Genomic DNA, 21,607 nt, shown 5'->3' with positions numbered 1-21,607 from the left:
CAAATTGAATTATCTTCCATTTTCTAAATTTGTATTTTATCTCTGTGTGTGTGTGTGTGTACGCTCATTTTCCTTACCTTAGGAAATTTTTCCCTTTGGTTATTCCTTTGGTGTGTTCAGGAAGAATCGTAGCTTCCATTCGCAAGAGTTGAACAAACCCCACAGAATTCATGCTGAGCTGGAATCTGCTGGTTTAATTCCCTGCTGGGAGTCTGCCAGTTGGGAAACGCTGACCAGCAAGTACAGATCTTAATTACACAAATCCAGAGGCTGCTGCCAACCTTTCCCCATTGAGAAGCATTTGTTTTCTAGTGTTCTTCTTGATGAACAGATTATCATACAAACATTATTTATTGCTGCTTTATATTGTAAGCAATTAAATGAAGAAACCTTTTAAACTCAAGGGACTTTTAATAGGTTACTTGCAAAATGTTATTGCAGGCAACAACTTGTACATGATTTTAGTTCCAAACCCACCAAAAAATTATACAAATCAGCATTGTAAAAGTGTCAGATTAATGCCTTACAGGCTTTGCTGGCAGAATTAATTTCTAAATTCTAGATGTGGGGAAACATTACTCTCATTTTTTTCCTTTTCCATTTTTTTTAGAAAAATTTACAAGTGAAATATTACTACAAAACTTTTTTTTTATAAGGAATTTTTGCAAAACATTTACATTTTTACCATCAACTATTTTTCTGTTTCAAAATCATTATGTAGATTTAATACCCTATGCTGCACATCAATTCTTGCGGGATGACAATTCAGTGACATGCATAAAAAAACACCACAAGGCATTAAAATGAAGACTTAAATACAAATATTGTTGCAATAAAACAGTTATAAAATTGAAAAATAGGACCTAAACATCATGCTTACTTAACTTTGACAAATTAACTTTTTCTCCTAGATTACACACTTTTATTACTGCTCTCATGAAAGAATGTGATAAATAATGACTTAACACCAATTGCTAATGTAATCGGCAACACATACACAAACCTAACCAAAGAAAGTATATTGTAAGAAAAAAACTATTCTAACACTGGAGTTCTACCATGGTAAATACACTTTGCACTGATAATTACAATAAAGCAAAAATTTTAATGGTGGCAAAGGGAATGAACAGTGAAATGCCATTAAACAAGATACTACTGCACATCTGTGCCCTATTACTTACAATAGCTATATCCCACTGAGTCAAATAAAGGACATTGAAATTTACGATCCTTTTAAGACAGAAAAGTGGATTCAGAATGGGTATGCAGAACAGACTGGCAGAATGTTTCTAATTCCAGCGGTAAAATGTGCACCTGCTAACACAAGTTAATGTACTTGAGATGCTATGAAGCCAACCAGATTTAGATTTGGATACATCTATAATAGGGATTCATTGCAGATTAAAAATTACTTCAGTTTCCTATCTGCATACAGAAGTATGCATGAAAAAATTACATATGAAATGGTTGTGCAGAATGCTTGTAATTTCAGTTTACAAAACTGTTAACTTTTAGGAAATATGATATTAACATTAGGAAAGTTCTTCTTTGCATAAAGTAATGTAGAGCACTGATTGTGAAGCATAATGATAAAATATATCTTTGACGTTTCATTTCCTTTATAATAAAATTAACAGTTAATACTACCAAATGTTCATCTGTATTAAATGTAACACCTAATTGCTTCTGACGTTTTAAGTCCAGATACATCAGTTAAGAGTACTTTAAATAAAATATACAAAATAATGTACAAAACCCAACTAAAATTTAAAGACTCTGTTACAAGTCTAAAAAAGCTTTAAGAAACTTGAAATTTATAACCACAGTGTAAAATTGTTTTTCTTTAATCTCAAAGCTTTTTATGTAAACTGAAAGTATAAAATACCCTCAGCTTAGTATTTTGCTACAAAGGGCTGGCCTAAAGTGTACACAGTGTAAACAATGGTATTTCTTTTGCTTCAAAAATACAGAAAACATCACAAGATTGATAAATTGTTCAGATGAGAAGTATATGCTCTTTAGGGAATGCACAGGGTACCTGTTACGTCTTGCAAATCAACAGCTACCACACACATTCTTCCTTTCATAATTTGTAGGGGAAAGAAAAACATCTTATTCTTCTTGCACTGTACTTCCTTCATTTACATTAAAATATTTTGGTGTATAAATCTCCTTAAAAACTGGTCATGAGAATTTATTAACAACTGACTGTAGATGCAAAAGGTTATATTTATGCCTAGGGGAAGTAATTAAAAATCCTGAGTATGAAATATTTGGCCATCTTTCCTCCTTGAACCTACTACTAATTTTCACATAGAAAATGCAATTTTTGTCGTTTTTTTTTTTTTTTTTTTTTTTTTTTTTTTTTTTTTACATTTCCTCTATATTCACTGTCACATCTGAAAATGTAACCAAACCTTTGAAACCAAAAGCCATGTCCCAAAAAGATAATATTTCTCTTTTCCCAGTTTGTTTTATGGTTGGAGGGTCAATATAAGACTTGATAGGTAACAGATATTTATTACCAGCCTACATATTATCCTTGAAGAGAAAAAGGATGGTAATATTTAAGGAGAAAGAGAAAATGTTTACTTACTTATTTTCTTACTAAAATGTGATAATTTTTTTCTTTGGCTGTTAAGTCAAAGCACAAAGAACTCAGCACATTAACCACAACATAATAAACTAGTATTTACAGAGAGGAGATACTGGACAACACTCTGTTGTCTGATTGATTTCCATGAATTCTAACAAAATTAAAACAAACACCTAAGGTCGAGTTTTTAAGAGTCAAGTTATCTATGAGTTAGAAATGGGCCACAGATGTTTTAAAATACAGAATCATAGAACCACAGAATGGTTTGGGCTGGAACAGACCTTAGAGATCATCTAGTTCCAACCTCCTTGCCATGGGCAGGGAAATATAAAATGAAATGAATTACCAAAAATTGACACAATTTTTTTTTTGTCCTACATAAAGTTACCATTACTTTTGTAAATCATATGTTAATATCTTTCTATGGTTTTATCTTTCCTACTGTTCACACTAATTCTAAATAGCCTAGCTCTCCACACGAAGAGAGGAATTAGAACTCACTGATTGTCATTTATACACACTACTATAATGTAGTAGTCAAAATTAATCTGAGGCCCACCTCAGAACCACTTTGCAGCATGCATCATCCAGCTGCTATTTGAGTAATTCCAAAATTTGAGAAAAGATGGCCAAAATTAACCGATGTGTTGTATGGACTGAGCAAAACCCCAAAATATGTCCACTGTTGTTCATCCTGTGTTCTGTTTTGCTGTGCCTTATGGGAAAAGGATGCGCTCATTAAAATATTACAAATTTATGTTGAAAACAAAGTGCCTTCATCAAATGGTATTAATCCTAGTCAAGGTCCACCCAGTTTTACATTGATACTATCAGATTTTATAAACACATTAACATACAGTGCTAAAATAGGGGGGTAAAGTTCACTTAAAATCGTTACAGAATATACAGATATATAACTAAAAAAGTACAGTATGGAAATATTATTCCTCTATCTGTTTATCCAGTCATCAATTTGCGCTGTTTGTATTTTTGAAATTTTTGTCTTGTTGCACCGGTGTACACTTCCCATGCTGACCCTCCAAACTGGAACACTTACAGAAGTCATGACTGAAAAAAAGATTTCCTGCTCTGTAATCCACTTTACCAGCCCACTTCCATATCCTGAAAGGTATGTAAACTTAAGTGCAGCACTAGGTGTCCATATAAATGATCCTTTCAGAATTCTTCCATGTTTGTTGAAACGTTAGGGGTTGCTGGGTTTGAATCTTGAGAAATGGCAGCAACTGTGACAATTCTTGGAGAACCAAGAACCTCAGTAACTGAAGAGTCCAGTTCTCCTGAGGTAACAATAGCGAGGGCTGTTCCACCGCCCTTCTTGTTTTGATGAGTTTTGACATGTTTCGAGAGATGGTCACTTCGCATAAACCTTTTAGAACATTCTGGGCATTCAAATCTCTTTTCACCTTTTTAAAAAGAAGAAGAAGAAAACCAAAATGTTACTGAAAGAGAGCAATGAACACTGCTTGATCATCTGAATCTCACCCTATTTTATTCACCACTGAAAGTGTCTTTAAAAGGACACCTTTTCCATCTGTCTCATTTCCAGGTGTGTTCTGTTCAATCACAGGCTTTTGGCCATCTACTCTTCACTACTTAAAAAAACGTTCTCAACAAGTATTTCCTGTGATCATCTGACGAGAAGTTTCAATTTCAGGACACCAGAGAATTTTCATAAACTTCCATAAACCTACCAGAGCAAGGGAGGTAAAAGCTCTCAAAGAACAACTTGGTAGCATTTCTTAAGAATACTTTTTAAATTTAGATTACAGTGATGGGAAACAAATTTGAAAACATGAATTCTAATGCTCCATAGAGATCTATGAAATCTACAACAAGAGAGACAAATTCAATTTACCAAAAGGTCCTGTTACTGTTCAAATGTAATTAGAGCTTAGACATCAGGTGCTGTAAGTTGGGGGAGAAGGGACAGGGAGGGGGGAGATACTCTACTGGGGCTAAAAATATGAAGGCTGATAAAATTTTTCAGCTTTTAAAAGACCAACTCTTCCATTCTGAACTGTTAAGGGACTTTGCTTTAGCAGTTCCCACTTGAAACTAGGAAATTTCCCAAGAAGACCAAATCTAGTGTATGGACTAGGTTAATAAATTTCTTAAGGACTGAGCTAATCCAAGTGAGGAAACAGTAACCCTGGTCCATGGCCAATCTTACGTGCCTGACCTAAATTTGCTACATTTAGATCAGGCACTAGCTAATGTACATCAGCTATCTGTCATGAAATGGTCATCTCTTCCTAGCCTACATACAAAAGAACAATTGGAATAGATCCCTTTTTATTTAGATGATTTCACAGTCAGCCTAAATTAATGAAAACTGGAATCTACCACTTCCTTGTTTTGAAGTTACTTTATTCACATTTAAGGGTAATTTTTAGCTAACTTAGTAAGTGAGAACTTCGATATCATTGTTTAACTATGGCCACTACAATTCAGATTTCCTGTACTATGGTTACAGAGAGGGATGACCAACCTGTGTGGGTTCTTCTGTGCCTCTGTAACTCATCACTCCTTGTGAATCGCTTGCCACAAAAAATCCAGTTGCACACAAATGGTCTTTCACCGGTATGCCAGCGCAGATGTGCCCGAAGATGAGATGTCTTGCCATAAACTTTTCCACATCCTTCAATATGGCAGATATGCTGTTTCTTTTTTCCTGGCTCATTGCTGCCTCTAAAAAGATCATATTTAAACAGCTAAGTAGTTATATTCTAAAACATTACCAGCTATTAGGAGAAACATTTCATGCTAATAGAGGCAATTTTAATCCCTGTCTAAAAAAGCCCACACAAATGTACTTTCTAATAGAAAGCATTCAAAATCTAGGCAATATGGGACAATCTGACTCCCAAATAAGGCAAGCTGTGATAAGATGCTTAAATATATACTGATAAAAGTTACACTTACCTTCCTTCTCCCTCTCTGCAATTAGGACATGAGCAGGCAACTCTTCTCAGTCTCTTGCCAGGCTGCACTTCCTGGTCAGAAGCTTGTTGAGCTTGTTGAAGCTGCACTTGTGTTATCTGATCGGGACTAACAGCACCAATTGCTGCATTAGCAATGCCACCTACTGCTACGGTTACAGGAGCTATTGTGGCTTGCTGTACTTTTACTCCATCCTGTCCTTGCTGTTGACCTGTAAAATAAAAATTGTTTGTACCTTTTATTAGTCATTTCAATAAGTGAAATGCACAAATTAACTACACATTTATGTTAGGTGGACAAAAATCCACCTAATGTTAAGGGAAGCCACAAACAAAATATTAAATCCAGCCATTTTCCTGAAGTATACCTACCTGCTAGTTTAATGTAATTTGCTATTACTGACTGATACTAAGAAAAATTAACTGGTTTAACAAATGTATTCTTTTTCTTAAAAGCTGAGATAGGCAAAATCTTATACTGAAATATAGTTGAGTCAATTGCCAATTAATGTCTCTCTAATAACCTTTGAACTATATCTGCATTCAGAAAACTACAATTAGCTAATTAAGAAGTTGCTTTATGGCACTTACAGAACTGTCACTTCTCTTACAATCTGTCTTGAATCAGCATTGAGCCAGAAAGGAACTTTTGAATGAAAAAGAAACTTAGGACTAGATTTGAACAAGCTAACATACCAAAGCTTTTTTGAGACTGTTTTGCAGGATTCTCTACTCAGGATGGGGTAACCCTGCTTAGATGTATAAATGGGGGGACGAGAAGCAAGAGCAGCCCTGGGGAAAGACATCTGTTTTTTTTGCGTTGATGGCAAGCTGTAGATGAGTCAACAGTGTGCCCTGTTGGGCACACTGCCGAAAGGGCCAGCTGTACCCTGGGGTGCATCAGCAGAGTGCAGTGAGCCAAGTGACTGGGAGGTGACTGGAAGCACCTTGCACTGGTGCAGCCTCACCTCGAGCACTCTGAGCTGATTTGGGTGCCTTAGTGGAAGAAGCACATCAAACTGTTAGAGTGTGTCCAGAGGAGGGGACCATGGTGATGAAAGGTCTCAAGCACAAGATGTTCAAGGAGAAGCTGAGGTCACTCAGTTTGTTCAGCTAGGAGAAGAGAAGGCGGAGGGGTGACCTCCACAAAGTCTACACCTTCCTCAAGGGAGGCAGTGGAGGGAGAGGTGCTGATCTCCTCTCTCCTCTTTCTGGTGACTAGTGATAGGACATGAGGGAATGGCATGAGTCTGCACCAGGGAAAGTTCAGGTGGAACACTAAGAAAAGGCTCTTCACTGAGATGGTGGTCAATCACCTGAACAGCCTCCCCAGGGAAGGGATCAAATATAATTCCAAGACTGACTCAATGAATGAGGAATTCAGCTTCATTGTGTAAGTCCATTATCTCATTGGCTTTCTTGATCTAAGGAAATCTGGATTACTGGCCTGATATTACAGCAAAAGAAACTATTCCAATATAGGTAAGAAGTGTAGTTTCTTGAACAACAAAGTAATATTATGTTTGTTTTAAAAGTTAGTGCTATACAGACTTAGAAAATACATGTAATAAACTAAATCAGACACAGAGATGACTTCCAGCCACAATATGACAATATGACTGAATGCCAGCTGTCTTAGTAACAGGAATGGGACAAAATATAATTAGATGCTGCCATTTTCAAAAATTCACTGCTTTCATACAACTGTGAAATAGAAGGAAATACTATCTCCTGATTTAGAGAGTGTAACAGGGTAACCAGAATTCTTTAGAGCAGAATACAATATTTAAGACATGGAAGTCCTCAGAATGGAAACATTCATTTAAAATTTAGAAATTCCTCAGGGATAACATGATTCAGAGATATATGAATGGGTTCTAATGACTTCTGTAGCATCCATAACAGACACCAACAATGGGGATAAGAGGACTGCTCTCTCTGAAGGCTGAAGTGCCCAGCTACTGAGTTGACACATAACCCAGCATGGGACAATGACTGCTTCGTTCACATGATTGCTGAGGGGCAATAGATGCTTGCACAGACTATCTTGTGTAAAAGCCAGATACGAAATCTAACACACATCACTTAACACCACCACATACATACATGCACACAGGTTAGTACTGAAGAACATGGTAACAGAAAACCTTCCCAAGAGACCTGATTTGTCATCTAAAGGCCACTGCTGGCTACAGGAAGTAGAACAAATCTGGTTTCTGCCTAGGTCAGTACCAGGTTATTTTCACCTGAAGCACTGACCAAATTTTCCCAGTTATTTCCCTTAGTTTATGACTGGAAGTTGCATCTGATCTGCCTAGATATGAATAAACATGAATTCATTGTCTTCTTAAGAAGGCCACAAATACTGACAGACACTGAGTGTTTTCAGCTCTCTGAAAAGAACAAGGACAAGCCCATGACAGATAGCATTTGAACCCCACTTGCTATTGCACAGATACTTAAAACAAACAAACAATCTAAAAGGATTCTGGTATCAGCAGCAAAGGAAAAATAATTACAGGCTTAACCTTGAATGCAGAGTCCCCATATGTTTAGTTTAGAACCAAGTCTTTATTTTCAGAATAGCAATGTATTGGAAACATATTTATTTCCCATACTTTAATAGGAAAGGAAAGCACTCATGATAATCCTTGAGGGACAATATGATAGGGTAAGAAGAACATCATAATATAAAAGCAAATAGTAACATCAAGTACTTTGGTCTAACAGTGGCTGAAGAGGATACTAGAGCTTCCAAAGAAAGTGCTAGTCCTGGGGTAACTCTTTGTCAGGCTGTTAAGCTGTTGGAACACTGACTGAGTGCTATAAACAGCCAGAGTCAAAAAAAGGCTAATCTTTTTTTTTATAGCTAATGCTTATCCTAATATGATAATATCAATATGGTAACATGATTGCTTGTGATGAAAACCAGTTGCACATTCTGGTGAGCCAAAGGTAAATGAAAAGGAAGAATCTGCTCAATGTGCAGTCTTTCACAGAGCACAATCCAGCCCCCATCTGTTAAATATACCCAAGGTGCAAACTCCTTTAATTCTCTGAGCAGCACTACAAATGAAGCATCTGTGAATGGTCACTACAAAAGTTGAAGATATAACAGATATTGTGACCTACTGCAGCCTCCTATTCTATTTTCATTATCAGTCACATTTTTGAGTACATTGTTAAGAATTATACTTTTTTATAACATTCTGTTAGAAGGATGACTCCATTTATGTCACAAAGTCCTATCGGAGCAAAGAAGTCCTGAGACCTAATCAGTCTGTGGTCAGAACTCAGTTGAAAAGGATATTTTATCTCTTTCTCTCTGATTTTCTTGAACTGATACCAAAGTTTCGATGCAACCTTTCCCTGGGCTGTCCTGAGATGACTTTATGATGTGGTATCATAATAGTCTGTATTTTTGCTCATAAATGGGCCCTATAGCTCTAAACTAGGCCCAGAGAGACAGAGAGAGCAAAGGGAAGGGAGAAGATGCACATCATTTATCTAAAGAAACTTCTTTCTTACTCCTCTGAAATTCTTTTTCTCACTGACTGTGCTGCCCAGCACAGACAGCAAGAGAAAGGTAAAGCTCTCAGGGTGCTCTTGGAATTCACAGCCATGTAGCCGGGAAGAGAAAATGGAGAGTCTTTCTTTACTTTTAAACTAGCTTCCAGCTCATCAGCCAAGACAAAAGGTTTTTCTCTAGACTGTGGCTTCTTCAGAGGAACTGCTCAACTCTGCTGCTCCTGTCCAGAAGGCCAACACTGCCACATCACGTCTCCCTTGGACGCTGCCTTGCCAGATCCTAACCTGAAAAAAGCCATGCCTACAAAAAAACCTTTACACTCTGAATCTCTGAATCTACCATCTCTTCTGAGCAAAGAGAGGTTTTATTGTTTAATTTTTTTTTCATGGTTGTGAGTACTTTTCTCATTCAATAAACAGTTTTTTCTACTTCTCTCAAAGAAAATTTACCTCCCAAATCAGTTGGCAGAGAGACCGCTGAAATCTGCTTTCTAAAGAGACCGCTTCAAAAGTTTCCTCCCTAAATTCACCCTAAACCAAGACAGCTGCCAAACCAAGGCTTTTCCAGTAAGATGTTAACTGAGACACTTGAACCCTGAGGAGGATGACTCCTTTTCTCATCCCATGATTACTAGTTAATATTCAAGATATAATTCTAGGATATGACAAATCAACATTTATAGAGAAGCCTGTTCAGCATTTCTAAAAATCCAATGTATTTTGCTGATTCCATATGAACCAATTTTCACTGTCCAAGTAATGAGACTACCAACCACACAATGGTCTTCTGACTCTTTAGAATATCAAATACCACTGCTGACACACACTTTACCTTTCTGAACTTTCCTCCTCCCATGTAAGGACAGGGCGTATCTTGGAATACAGGATACACACTACTGAGCTACAACAATCTATTTATTAAACATAACACAGTGACAAATTTGAGTAGAAATTATTCACAATAACCAGAAAAATGACAATAAAAATACAAAGGGGACAATGCCAAGTAAAGTTGCTCAGGCAGACAATTACACTCCCCCGACATGGCTTCAGTTAAACAGCAATAAATTGACTGCTCTTTAGCTAGCATTAACTAGTTATAACATTTTCTAATATGTATATTGATTTTTCTTCTTTAAATTAATCTCATGGAATCACTATTTTCAACTCCCTTCCCTTGAATTCCACTTACTAAATTCAGAACAGAAGGTTCTGAAGCTCTCAAAATATCATGCAAATTGCCTTATTTGAAGAACCAAGCCACAACATTCAATAAGCAAATCTAGTTTTTTGAGGTAAAAGAGTAACTGAAGAAAGCACACATAGACAATAAATATTCTTTGTCAGAGCTTTACACAGCTATGAAAAAACACTGGGAAGTTCAGTAATGCAATTACTGGACTAAATTTTTGTTTTGAATTCCTGAGAGAGTACCCCAACAAGCTAGCACACTAGTAATACACAGGGTAGAAATGTATCTATTCTCATTTTAAAGCTGTTAAATATAAAAGTCTTTGTTCTTTGAGAATAACAGGAGTGTATTTTAGACCAGTTGAAATATCTTTTCTCCTGAAGAAAAATCAGAAATTTTTCACAAAACAACTGACAGAACATGCCCAAAATCTCTAAGTGAGTCTGCTACAGTCTTGAGTTGTATGGGATTTTTTTAAAACTATATACTAGAATTCTATGGATCACTTTTTAACTTTTACATCACTTGCACTTATTAATGAGGAAGAAAAACAAGGAGAATATAAAGGGAAGATAAGGGAATTTAATTATTTCTTAAATCACCTCTACCAAAGAAAAGATACTGAGAAAACTTGATATGAGTTTGTCAGCAGCCTACTAAATTAAATGAGGGCAACTTCTAGAAGTTTGAAACAGAGAGGATTTTTCAGTTGAGAGGATCTAGGTCTAAACTGGCTTCTTATTTGGAGGAAAAGAAACCAACAAAAAACAAACAAACCTGCTTACTCTAAAAGCAGGTGCTTGAGATAATGTTATCCACACAGGAAGAGAATGATCTCGTGACACTAGATGGAGAAAAAAGGGCTTATTAAAAATATTCCTTTCAAAGTCTTACTAGAGGCATTGAATACTATTTAAAGCTTTCCAGAAATGCTGCTACAATCAGGAGATCACTTGAAATTGCTTCTTCCTGACATACTCCAAACCACAAGACCTGATATCACTACATTTCACCATTCATACTCAAACCCTTCAGTAACAACAGCTCTCATGTTTCAGCACCCGTTTCAAGAAGAGGCCTAAAGAAACCACTATGTGAGGGAACAAAGTCACACTTCAGTTCATGTATGTTATTCTGCATGAGCTGTGAAAGCAGTCATTGCACACTGACATCTGCTTTTGGAGTAGAGAAAGCTTTCTCAAGTTCCCATGATTTCTTTAATAATGATTTCTGAAATTATGAAATATCTTGATTAAAAAAATTATCCCTGAACTTGCACATGCCTGAGCTTTATTGTACATACTGTCAAGATAGAAAGGTAAGTTACAACCACATGTTACAAAATAACAATGATACAAAATAACATTGATACTAAATTGCATTTCATTTCCTCTCAGGCCTAAGTTCTGTCTTGTTATTAAATAGGAACTATTTATTTGACCATAGGACAAAATGCATACAGCAAGGAAACCTGTTATAGTATTTACTTTACAAATCAAATGCAATAGAAGTCTCACTTATGGCAATATTACAAATATTGTCTTGTTATTAAATAGGAACTATTTATTTGACCATAGGACAAAATGCATACAACAAGGAAACCTGTTATAGTATTTACTTATGACTGGATTATGACTGGATAGAAATTTTTTAAGCTTCTCAAATAAAAGAACCTGCATGATCTTGGTCACTAATCTTTCCCATTTAAGCCGTTAAGTAACTGCATCACTTATTAACATGAGATACAGGATTATCAAGATAAATGATTGCACATCCTTTATTCTTCAGCATCACTTGCTCAGCTTTCCAATTTTGCAGTCAAATTGCATCTTAGCAGGTAAAACTCACATATGCTTTCCCATACAGGAGTTTGTAATACATTCATGCAAGAAAATTTAACAACTTTAAGTAATTACTATGAAACCAAATAATACACACACACCAATCATATCTTCAGTTAAAAATTAATTTGCAAAACCAAAACAGTACTTGAATGATTTAAGAAAGCTAATGCATGGTACTTAAAAAGTACTTTTCTACAGAATGACTGATCACTGGTTATTAGGCTTGGCCATCCATTATAAGTCAAACCAATCCTCCTTTTGGACACACTACACCTGCTTTCCGAACTCTTGTTCACCTGAAATAGCAGGCACAAAACTCAGATTACTCTCTGAGGCAAATAGAGCAGAAGGGAAGGAAAAGGACTTAACTTTATTGATCTAGAGAAATCATGAGAGTAAGGCACTAGAAAATTGGACCTTGGAAAGAAGAAAAACTTAAGACTAAGAAAAGGATACTTCTAAGTTCTGGTACATAGTTCCTCAGAAAAAATGTATAAATTTCCTGTTGCTATTGTGCAACTAATGTTTAGCAGCCAAAAGATGAGAGCATCAATGACAGAGTAATCTCAGTAGGGTGCACCTTACTGTAAAATCTGAGAAACACTTGGCAAAATGTACCTAGAGCTACAGTGGCTAATGCTGCAAAGAAGAAAGTTTGTTCAACTCTGTATTCTAAAAAGCAAAAAAAAAAGGCTGCACTTCGAATCCATAATTCAATGCATATTACTACAAGAGTTCCTGCAGAGTTCCCAAGCTCTACAGGCATCAGAGCTGATGTAGCAACTCACCCATTAACAACTCACTGAAAGAAAGTAATGGGAAAAATTTTCTCATCTTCCCTTGCCCTGCATACACCAGGTACTGTAAGCTTGAAAACATCCTTTAATATTATTTTTCCATAAAGATATAAACATAATTTACACTAAGATCATATCTATATACTTTATATACTTATTTATAATATACTTATAATAACATGTCTATATGATACAATAGAATATAATGCTTTGATTAAGGTATAGCCAAGTTTTAAATATTGTTTAAAAGTATGTGTCAATATAGTTAGAGATCCTCAATTTTTTTTAAAAAAAATCTACTATGAAGGAGGTTTCATGCTGAAAAAAGGACAAACCACATTTTAAAATGACACATATGTAAAGACAACTGAATTTAAATATTTACAAAGAAGATGATACAGTATGCTGACAATTCTGCTCTCTTTTCTAAACAGTGGTTAATAAAGACTTATGAAGAAGCAATATGTGACAAAAGAAGATTTCCCCATAACAGAAACTGCAAGCACTGATACAAGGGACCCACACATTCTGTAGAGAAGATCAGTTTGGCGTAAGGAGAAGTGGATTCACCCAGCCACTACAAGGGTGATCACAAATCACAGCATTGTGTCCAGATGCTACTACAAGCAGAAAGTTTCCTGTGCAAACTGCAGCATCAAATAGACATCTGTCTTTTCTGCCTCCTACAGAGGAGCAAGTTTCTATCATTTGTGCATGGCTAACTTTGTCAAGATTTGTAAGAACTTGCTATACTCTTTTTCAAGAGATTTTTAAGTCTCAGTGTGTTGAAAAATTACTGAACCGCATAATAACTACGCTTAACTTCTGTTGAAAGTACCACTTCAAGAGTGAAATTTAAGGCAATAAAGTTAGAGGGGTTTAAGGATCTTTAAAAATATGAAGCTTTTTTCCTTTAGTGCAATAATCATATTGGTAACCTAAACAAAATCAAACCAATGTCCTAAAAGTTTCACCAAGTTACTTTAATGATTTTCAAAAATGTAAGGCTTTATCCAAATGCTTTAGGACAACCTGAGGGCACTTCAGTACTTTGAACCAGAAAATAAGTTTTCCCAGCTGGTAGGACCTTTCATTAAACTGAAAGCAAGTTTACTTTTTATTACTTTATTAAACATAGGAAAGAGCTACCACAAATACAACACAGAAAGACCCATACAAAACCAGTATAAAAATCAAACACAGAGCTACAATTTCACAAAATTTAGTCTTGAACAACCAACTTGGGGGATTCAGTTAAAGCAAGACAATGTCTCAGGTTGTTTTGGATACTGTGACTTCAAACAAAAAAAAAAAAAAAAAGGTCAATTTATTAAGTATTCTAAAGAAGGAGATGGAATAAGAAAAGTAACTTGTTATACTAATGAAAAGAGACCCTTCCAAAAAAAACAAAAAACCTTGATTTTCATCATTATTGAATAAATAGTCAAGAAGTATATTTAGAGTAGGTGTCCAAGAACACTTCTAGATGAACACAAGTAGTTTCCTGAATGCTGAAACTTAGAGCAACAGCTGAAAACCCAAGCACCAGCTGTACTGCAAAGTACCAGATACACTGCATGGAAACTAGCAGCAGATGCAAGAAATTGAGATTCTTAGATTTACTTTTATAGAACATCTCCCTCTCCCCCATCCCCTTGCCACAATTCTCAGATTATTCTACAGCTTATAGCCACAACAGAATGTGGCCCAGTTCTTTCCTTCAGCTCCTCCCCCCAACTCTTAAACAGGGGTAGGACTAGAAAGAAGTCTGTGGACTGTCGCCACAGTCTGACTAGAGGAGCTCAATAACTGACAAACTGAAAAAAACCCCAAAAATCCCAAAACAAAACAAAAATCAAATGCTATCTTGCATGCTTCTGCCATATGGCAACAAAAACACACACTCAGAAAGTGCAATTTTCTGCACCTCCATTCAATTTATGGGTATTGCCATGAAGTAGTAATAACTGATTCTTGAAAGGACAGAGGTAGGCTAACATGAAAAAACATAAGCTAAGGTTCCAGTACTCTATTTGGATTTTGGGAGGTAGGCTGGAAGCTTTTCTGGGTGGGTATTATGGGATTTTGACTATGCTTTAGCTGGCTTACATATTTTACACTTGACTAGAAGGTTCATGAATTTCCTTGAAGTAAATATTTTGGCCGTATGAAATATTATGTTGATCAAGATAAAAGTAATTATAAAAAGAAAGGCAAAGAGATTCAAAGGCATTTAAAGGATATTTTCAGAAAAAAACCCCAAGATTCATAAAACATTTTTGAAGATCTTATACAGCAAGACTAAACACAATCCACAAGCTTTGGTTTTATTAACAGCTCATGGATGAATAGGTGACAAATATTAAAACTGACTTGTTTATTAAAGATGTAAAACCTGAAATTTTGTTATAACCGTCATCAGGCAAGGACCAAAAAGCCACATATTATATAATTACAAAAGAAGGGCCAAAAGAATCAGTAAGATCCAAATCCATAACAGTTCTGACATTTTCTGTTAACCCTACAAAACTATTTAACTAGTCTTGTTTTTTGGATCGGAACAAACTGAAAAGATTCATGCTTTTGTCAGTTACTTCCTGATGATCAACGAAATAAGACAATCAAGGTCCATTTTTCTTAAACTTCAGGATTTTTCTCCAGGGAAAAGCAGTAACGTCATCACTTGAAACTATAATTAAGGAAACTTAGGCTTGTACTAACCGTGTATCCCAAGGGTTTTTTCAGCCGGAAGATATTAACTGATAATTCTCTCTTTACAATAAAATAATACTAGACTTCCAATCTATGAAGATTAAATATGCCTGTTGGGGTGATACAGTTTTTCCAAAGACAAACTGAATAAGGTGCATGACTGTTATCAACTCTCAGCAACATTAAACACCAGCGGAGACTCCACTTTTAGGAACAGATGCACACAGAAATCAATATAACTGTATAACCATACTCCAAACTAAACTAAGCATGTCCAGAGCTATTGTTTTGGTATGTGTCATAATCAGAGTAAAATACTGATTTTAGAAATTATACTTCATTATGCAGTCTTGACTACTTCTAAAGCTACTATGTTATAGCATATAAATCAAGCTACTTTTATTAACTAAATTATCCATTAAAATCATGGACCACTAAACAAAAGAGTTGCTTTTCAATAATCATGGAACTTCCTGAGCTGGGAGGGACCCACAAGCATCATCAAGTCCAACTCCTGGCTCTCCAATCCCCAATAATAACACTGTTTCACTTGAAATTAATATTCCTCTTAGAACATAACATCCCATTCCATATACAGGTACCTTTTCTCAATAATTGCCATTGCTATTTTAAAATGGCTTTTAATATATTAAAACAGTAAGAAATTATTTATTTCATCTACCAGTTCCAAAATCATATGACACTTAGAATTCCAAAATCTAAGTTACAGTGAGGAAGCTGCTGAAATGAAATTTTGAACATGCTTCTTGTTTTTCCCTCGCACCATGTGGTAATGCAAGAAGAAGAAGGTTGGCTTAATGCAGATTTAAGTATGCTTTAACAAAGAAAACAATACTAACAACCTGTTGAAGATGTGCCGCATCACTCAATTCACTTGCTTGGCACTTTATGAACAAGAAAGCTCAGCTAATTCTTTTCCTGCTCTGATTTCTGAAAACAGGAATTGAGAGAGGTGATAGCAAAACCCAATATTCTTAAGACAGGGCTTACATTTAAGGCTTACATTTTGTTCTTGAAGTTTATAGCATAAAAATAGCTCATTATAAACCTATTATAAACTATAAACCTGCTCATGATGTCGCAATCATGAGCAAAGTTGGTACCTGAAACGCTTCCCCTTCCCACTTTATTTTAGAAGTAATGATGAAGTCATGCCTGCTACTCACAGGTCAGGCAGAAAAGACTAGTTTTACTGAGGCATATTTACCAGGTTATTCTCCAATGGCAATTTATCTGAACAGGCAGATTGCACATTTCGGAGGCATCAAGCTCAGAACCACTATATTGACACTTTTATTTTTATGCTAACATCACCATGGCTAATTTTTGTTTTCAACTGCAGTTTGTTGTCAAACTGTTTCTGCCACTGTATTGAATTTCAGTTTAAGAAAACCCCATAAACAAAGCAATTTTGTCATTAGGAGACTAAATGCTTCTCCTGTAATTACTTTGAAACACTTGAAAAGGATGCCAGTACTATAATATTTAGAACACTGGTTCTGCAACAATTCTCAGCTCAAGGCAGCCTGAGAACAGTTGTGACCTTTCATGACTTTGGAAAAAGTATGCTACATTTCTATACTCCTCCCATCTACACTCTCAGAATGCCAAGTCACATACTATTAAGTAAAAACCCATGATACATTCCTTTTTTTGCTTGTTTTTTTTGTTTTTTTTTTTTAAATACAGCTCAATACTTTATACTTATCTTTTTATTACAGATTCCACAGCTTGCAGCCTGTTTCTTTCAAGATATTTGCTGCATCTTACTTGTCAATGAACATCCAGGAAAACACTGCATGTTATTTTAAAAAAATAAATCATGCAACCCCTATCCTTCAGCTCCTTTGACTTCCACATTTGGTGTTTATCCTTGCCAGTTTTCTTGTAGGTAACGTGGCTATTTTAAACCCTTTTCAACTTCTTAGCACCTACAGGAATCCCTTCTTGCTTAGCTGCACCACTCATCGAGTTCTGTTTCTAGACATACTATTACATTCACACGAGAGGAGCCCCACAGGATTTGTTGTCACAAAAATGCATTTTCGTTCATTCAACAGTGCAAGAGTAATATTCTAGGACTTCAGACTAAACACCTTCCCCTCCCTCAAAATCTATCATGCGTTATAGAGAGTCATAGAAGACTGTGAATAGCATGAAGATGAATCAAGTATTTTAAGTTTTCATAATAGAGGAACTTAAGAACTTTAAATAAAAACATGTCTTATGCAACAATTAAAACACAATATATTGCAGAAAAATATTAAATGCATAAAAATAGGCACTCAGAAAAGACAAATTCAGAGAAAAAAATCCATTGAGAACTATTAAACTTGTTTTTAAAAAACCCTCCTTTTGACTCAGGAATATGCAGGTGACTGAAGGAGAGAAGAGAATCTGAGCACTGCACTTTGTATGCATCACCTGCAGTCAGCATGAGACAGGGTCAGAAACACTTTTGATTCTTATACTCATGGAATCATAGAAGGTTTTGGATGATAAGGCACCTTTAAAGATCATGTAGTTCTGATCTCCCTGCCATGGGCAGGAACATCTTCAGCTAGATCACGCTGCCCAAAGACCTACCCAACCTCACCTTGAACACTTTCAGGGATGGGGCATCTACAACCTCTCTGGAAAACCTGTTCCAGTGTCTCACCACCCTCAGAGCAAAGCATTTCTTCCTCATGTCCCATCTAAACCTACCCTTTTTCAGCTTAAAACTGCTGCCCCTTGCGCTGTTACTGCCAACACATCTTGGTAAAGAATCTGTCTTTCTGACAAGATCCTGTTGTGTATCTGGAAGGCTCCCAGAGCTTTCTCTTCATCAGTCTGAACAGCCCCAGCTCTTGCAGCCCATCTTCATACAAGATGTGTTTCAGCTCTCTGATCATTTTCATGGTTCTTTTCCAGACCAGTTGTAACAGATCCACGTCCGTCTTCTAGTGGGGATCCCAGCACACTACTATGGATGGGGTCTCACAACAGTGGCAGAGAGAGAATCACATCCCTTGAACTGCTGGCCTTGTTTTTTTTTATGTAGCCCAGGATACCATAGGCTTCCTGGGCTGCAAGTGTACATTGCCAGTGCATATCTCATTTTTCATCTAATATCCCCAAGTCTTTCTCCACAGAGCTGCTCTCAATCCATTACTAAATCACACAATCTATACTGAGATTACTCCACCATTACAGGTAGGAGACCTTTCATTCAGCCTTGCTGAAGCACAATGAAGCTCATACTGGCCCACTTCTCAAGCTTGCCAAGACCCCTCTGGATGTCATCCTTTCCCTCAAGCACATCAACTGCACCGTTCATTTTGGTGCCATCTGCAAATTTGCCAAGTGTGCGCAGAATTCCACAACATCATTAGTAAAGATACTGACAGTACTAGTCCCAGTACAGACCCCTGAGGGACATCATTGATTACTGATCTACATTTGGAGATTGAATCATTGATGGCAACTCTGAATGTGTCCATCCAGCTACTTCCCTATCATCCATAAAATCTGTATCTCTCCAAGACTTCTGCAAGGGACTATATTAAAAACCCTTACAAAAAGTCACAGCAGATGGAGTAGATTATCAGCAGCTCTTCCTTTACCTACCAATACAGTCACTCTGGCACAGAAGGCCACTGGATTAGCCAGGCACGATTTGCCCCCTGTGAAGCCATGCTTGGTGTACATTTGGGACAACATGTTGGCTGTCTCTAACCACCTCTGTACCCACACACCTGGACATAGCTGGCAGAAGGTGTGTTCCATGACCGTACCAGACACTGAGATGAGGCTGACTGCTTAGTAGTTCTCAGGGGCCTACTTATTACCTTTCTAAAAATTGGAGTGATGTTTCCCTTTTTCCAGTCACTGAGTTAATTTAATCCTTTTTTTCCCCATGTTTAAAGAATTGGGTAGAGTGCTTCAAAGTCCTCATCAAACTTTGACCCAGAATGACAGTCATGTCTAAACAATATATTGAATCTTTGAACTGCAAGTCCTAAAACTAGCGACTGTCACACAAGAAGACTTAATAAAGAAGGAAAGGGAAAGGAAAGCCTTGAAGAAAGACTAAAGCTGGATGCAGAAGTGGGAAAATGCACAAGAAATCAGGAGACCTCAAGGTACTGACAAACTGCATAACTACTAGTCACAGTGATGTGAAAGTATCTGGCCAAAGAGAGAAATGCCTTAGTAGCTCACATTACACTACAGAGTATGAAACAGAATGGCAAGACTCATTATATATTTTTAAGTATCCCAATAAGAACACTTGGCATTGGATTTCATTGTCATTAAGACCTATTTTGGAGCCCATCACACACCCCTACAAAAGACTTAAAACTCTCCAGCTTTACTATTGCCAGGCAACAGCCTCTTCCACTGAACAGAAGCCATCGCTCCAGGTTATTTTGGGTGGATGAACTCCAAATTCCCCATAATTCAGGCCATGTCACCACTCATGTTCAAGAAAAAGGGTTGAACTTGTGTTGCAAGGTGATGGAATCTGATGACTTTTGCTTAAAAAAAGTGATCTTGGAACAAGGATACATAAAATACAAATAATATTTTTCACTATTTTAAAACAAAATCATCTAATTCACTTTTGTATGGGGCACACACCTCCATCATCATGTAACAAAAGTACTCTAAGAAGTTTAACTAAGGTAGATATAAGTTTGATCTATTACTTTTTTTTCTCATAAAGAAACAGGGAATTTTTCTGAAGAAAAAAAAAAAAACCAAAAAAAACCAAACACAACCAGAAAACCCCACCAAAAAAAAACTACCAAAAAAATCCCCCAAAACCAAAAGACAAACACCAAAATGAACCAACCAACCAACACAACTCCACCTACCAAAAGAAAACAGTTTTACAAACTGTATCTTTTTCTTAGACTCAACTAGTACTAAAAGCAGCTCCTTTCAAGTAGTCTCTTACACTGCCAATCAACTCATCTAGACAAATCTACCTTATTTCAAAAAGGGGCTGGGGACAGGAATGGTTTGAACTGGCATCTGCAACTCTCACAGCAGAAGCCTTGAAAAAAGGCAAGGGTATTCCGCAGTATCTACTTTTCCCTGAGACCATAGGGGCTAAATTCAGGAAGTTACTATCTGTAACATTCCAGGCTATTCCATGTGCAAAACAACAACTGACAGCAGAGAAGAAATCTTAGTGCAGAACTAGCTTAGTAAAAGGCTAAGACATGTACTGATCTCACAGCAGGCAGGTAATAGTAGATCCCTGAATGTTCAAGCAACCACAGTGGTTTTTATGTAGCCTGTTATTTGCCTTCCTCTTAATTAAACAACTCATTAAAGATCTGGTTTTAACACTCAGAAACTTAACTGGATGAGAATAAAACTTCCTTCTGTACATTTAATTATGCCTTTGACTGACACTTTGTACACCTTAATAAAATTGTATGGAATCACAGATTGGTGTAGACTTTGACGGACCTCTGGAGAGCATCTGGTTCCATGACCCTGGTCAGGCTGGGCCACCTACAGAAAGCTGTCCAGGACCACGTCCAGACAGTTTCTGAATATGTCCCAAGATGGAGAGTCTTCAACTTCTCTCAGCAACCTGTGTCAGTACTCAGTAGCTCTCACAGTAAAAAAATAATTTTCATCACTGACATTGAAGTTTTATCTCAGGCCAGAAAGTGAAAAATTGTGAGATCTTCCCTGCTTTGCCCTGCATTTTTGAACACATGCAACATATAACCCTAAGTATGGTACTTACCAGGAAAGTACTCGAACTTTTAACTGAAAAAACACAAGAAACCCCAAACACACTTATACATCTTGCTAGGTTTACAGCAGACTTTCAGTAACAAAGGTTATGAAAAGTAGATCACAATATAGTATTTACCAGAAAATGTTAAGGTTTTTCTTCCCAATGTGAAATTTTTCTCTTTTGGAATTTAGAATCTATTCGACAAAACAACAAA

General features: G+C 36.5%; 1 protein-coding gene across 1 annotated transcript in view; it reads right to left on the bottom strand.

The window, feature by feature from the left end:
* Positions 1 to 391: 391 nt before the first annotated feature.
* Positions 392 to 21,607, bottom strand: part of SP4 (Sp4 transcription factor) — a 27,910-nt gene continuing 6,694 nt past the window's right edge. The window contains exons 4-6 of the mRNA XM_041466525.1: positions 5,540 to 5,768; positions 5,106 to 5,305; positions 392 to 4,020 (exon numbers count right to left, since the gene is read on the bottom strand). Coding sequence (XP_041322459.1) covers positions 3,773 to 4,020; positions 5,106 to 5,305; positions 5,540 to 5,768 — 677 coding nt within the window. The 3' untranslated portion in view covers positions 392 to 3,772. The remainder of the gene's footprint in view (positions 4,021 to 5,105; positions 5,306 to 5,539; positions 5,769 to 21,607) is intronic.

This window comes from Pyrgilauda ruficollis, unplaced genomic scaffold, assembly GCF_017590135.1.
Source record: "Pyrgilauda ruficollis isolate IOZ18807 unplaced genomic scaffold, ASM1759013v1 scaffold2, whole genome shotgun sequence".
Lineage (NCBI taxonomy): Eukaryota > Metazoa > Chordata > Aves > Passeriformes > Passeridae > Pyrgilauda > Pyrgilauda ruficollis.
The sequence above is the reverse complement of the archived record's forward strand: the minus strand, read 5'-3'. Positions and strand labels throughout refer to the sequence as shown.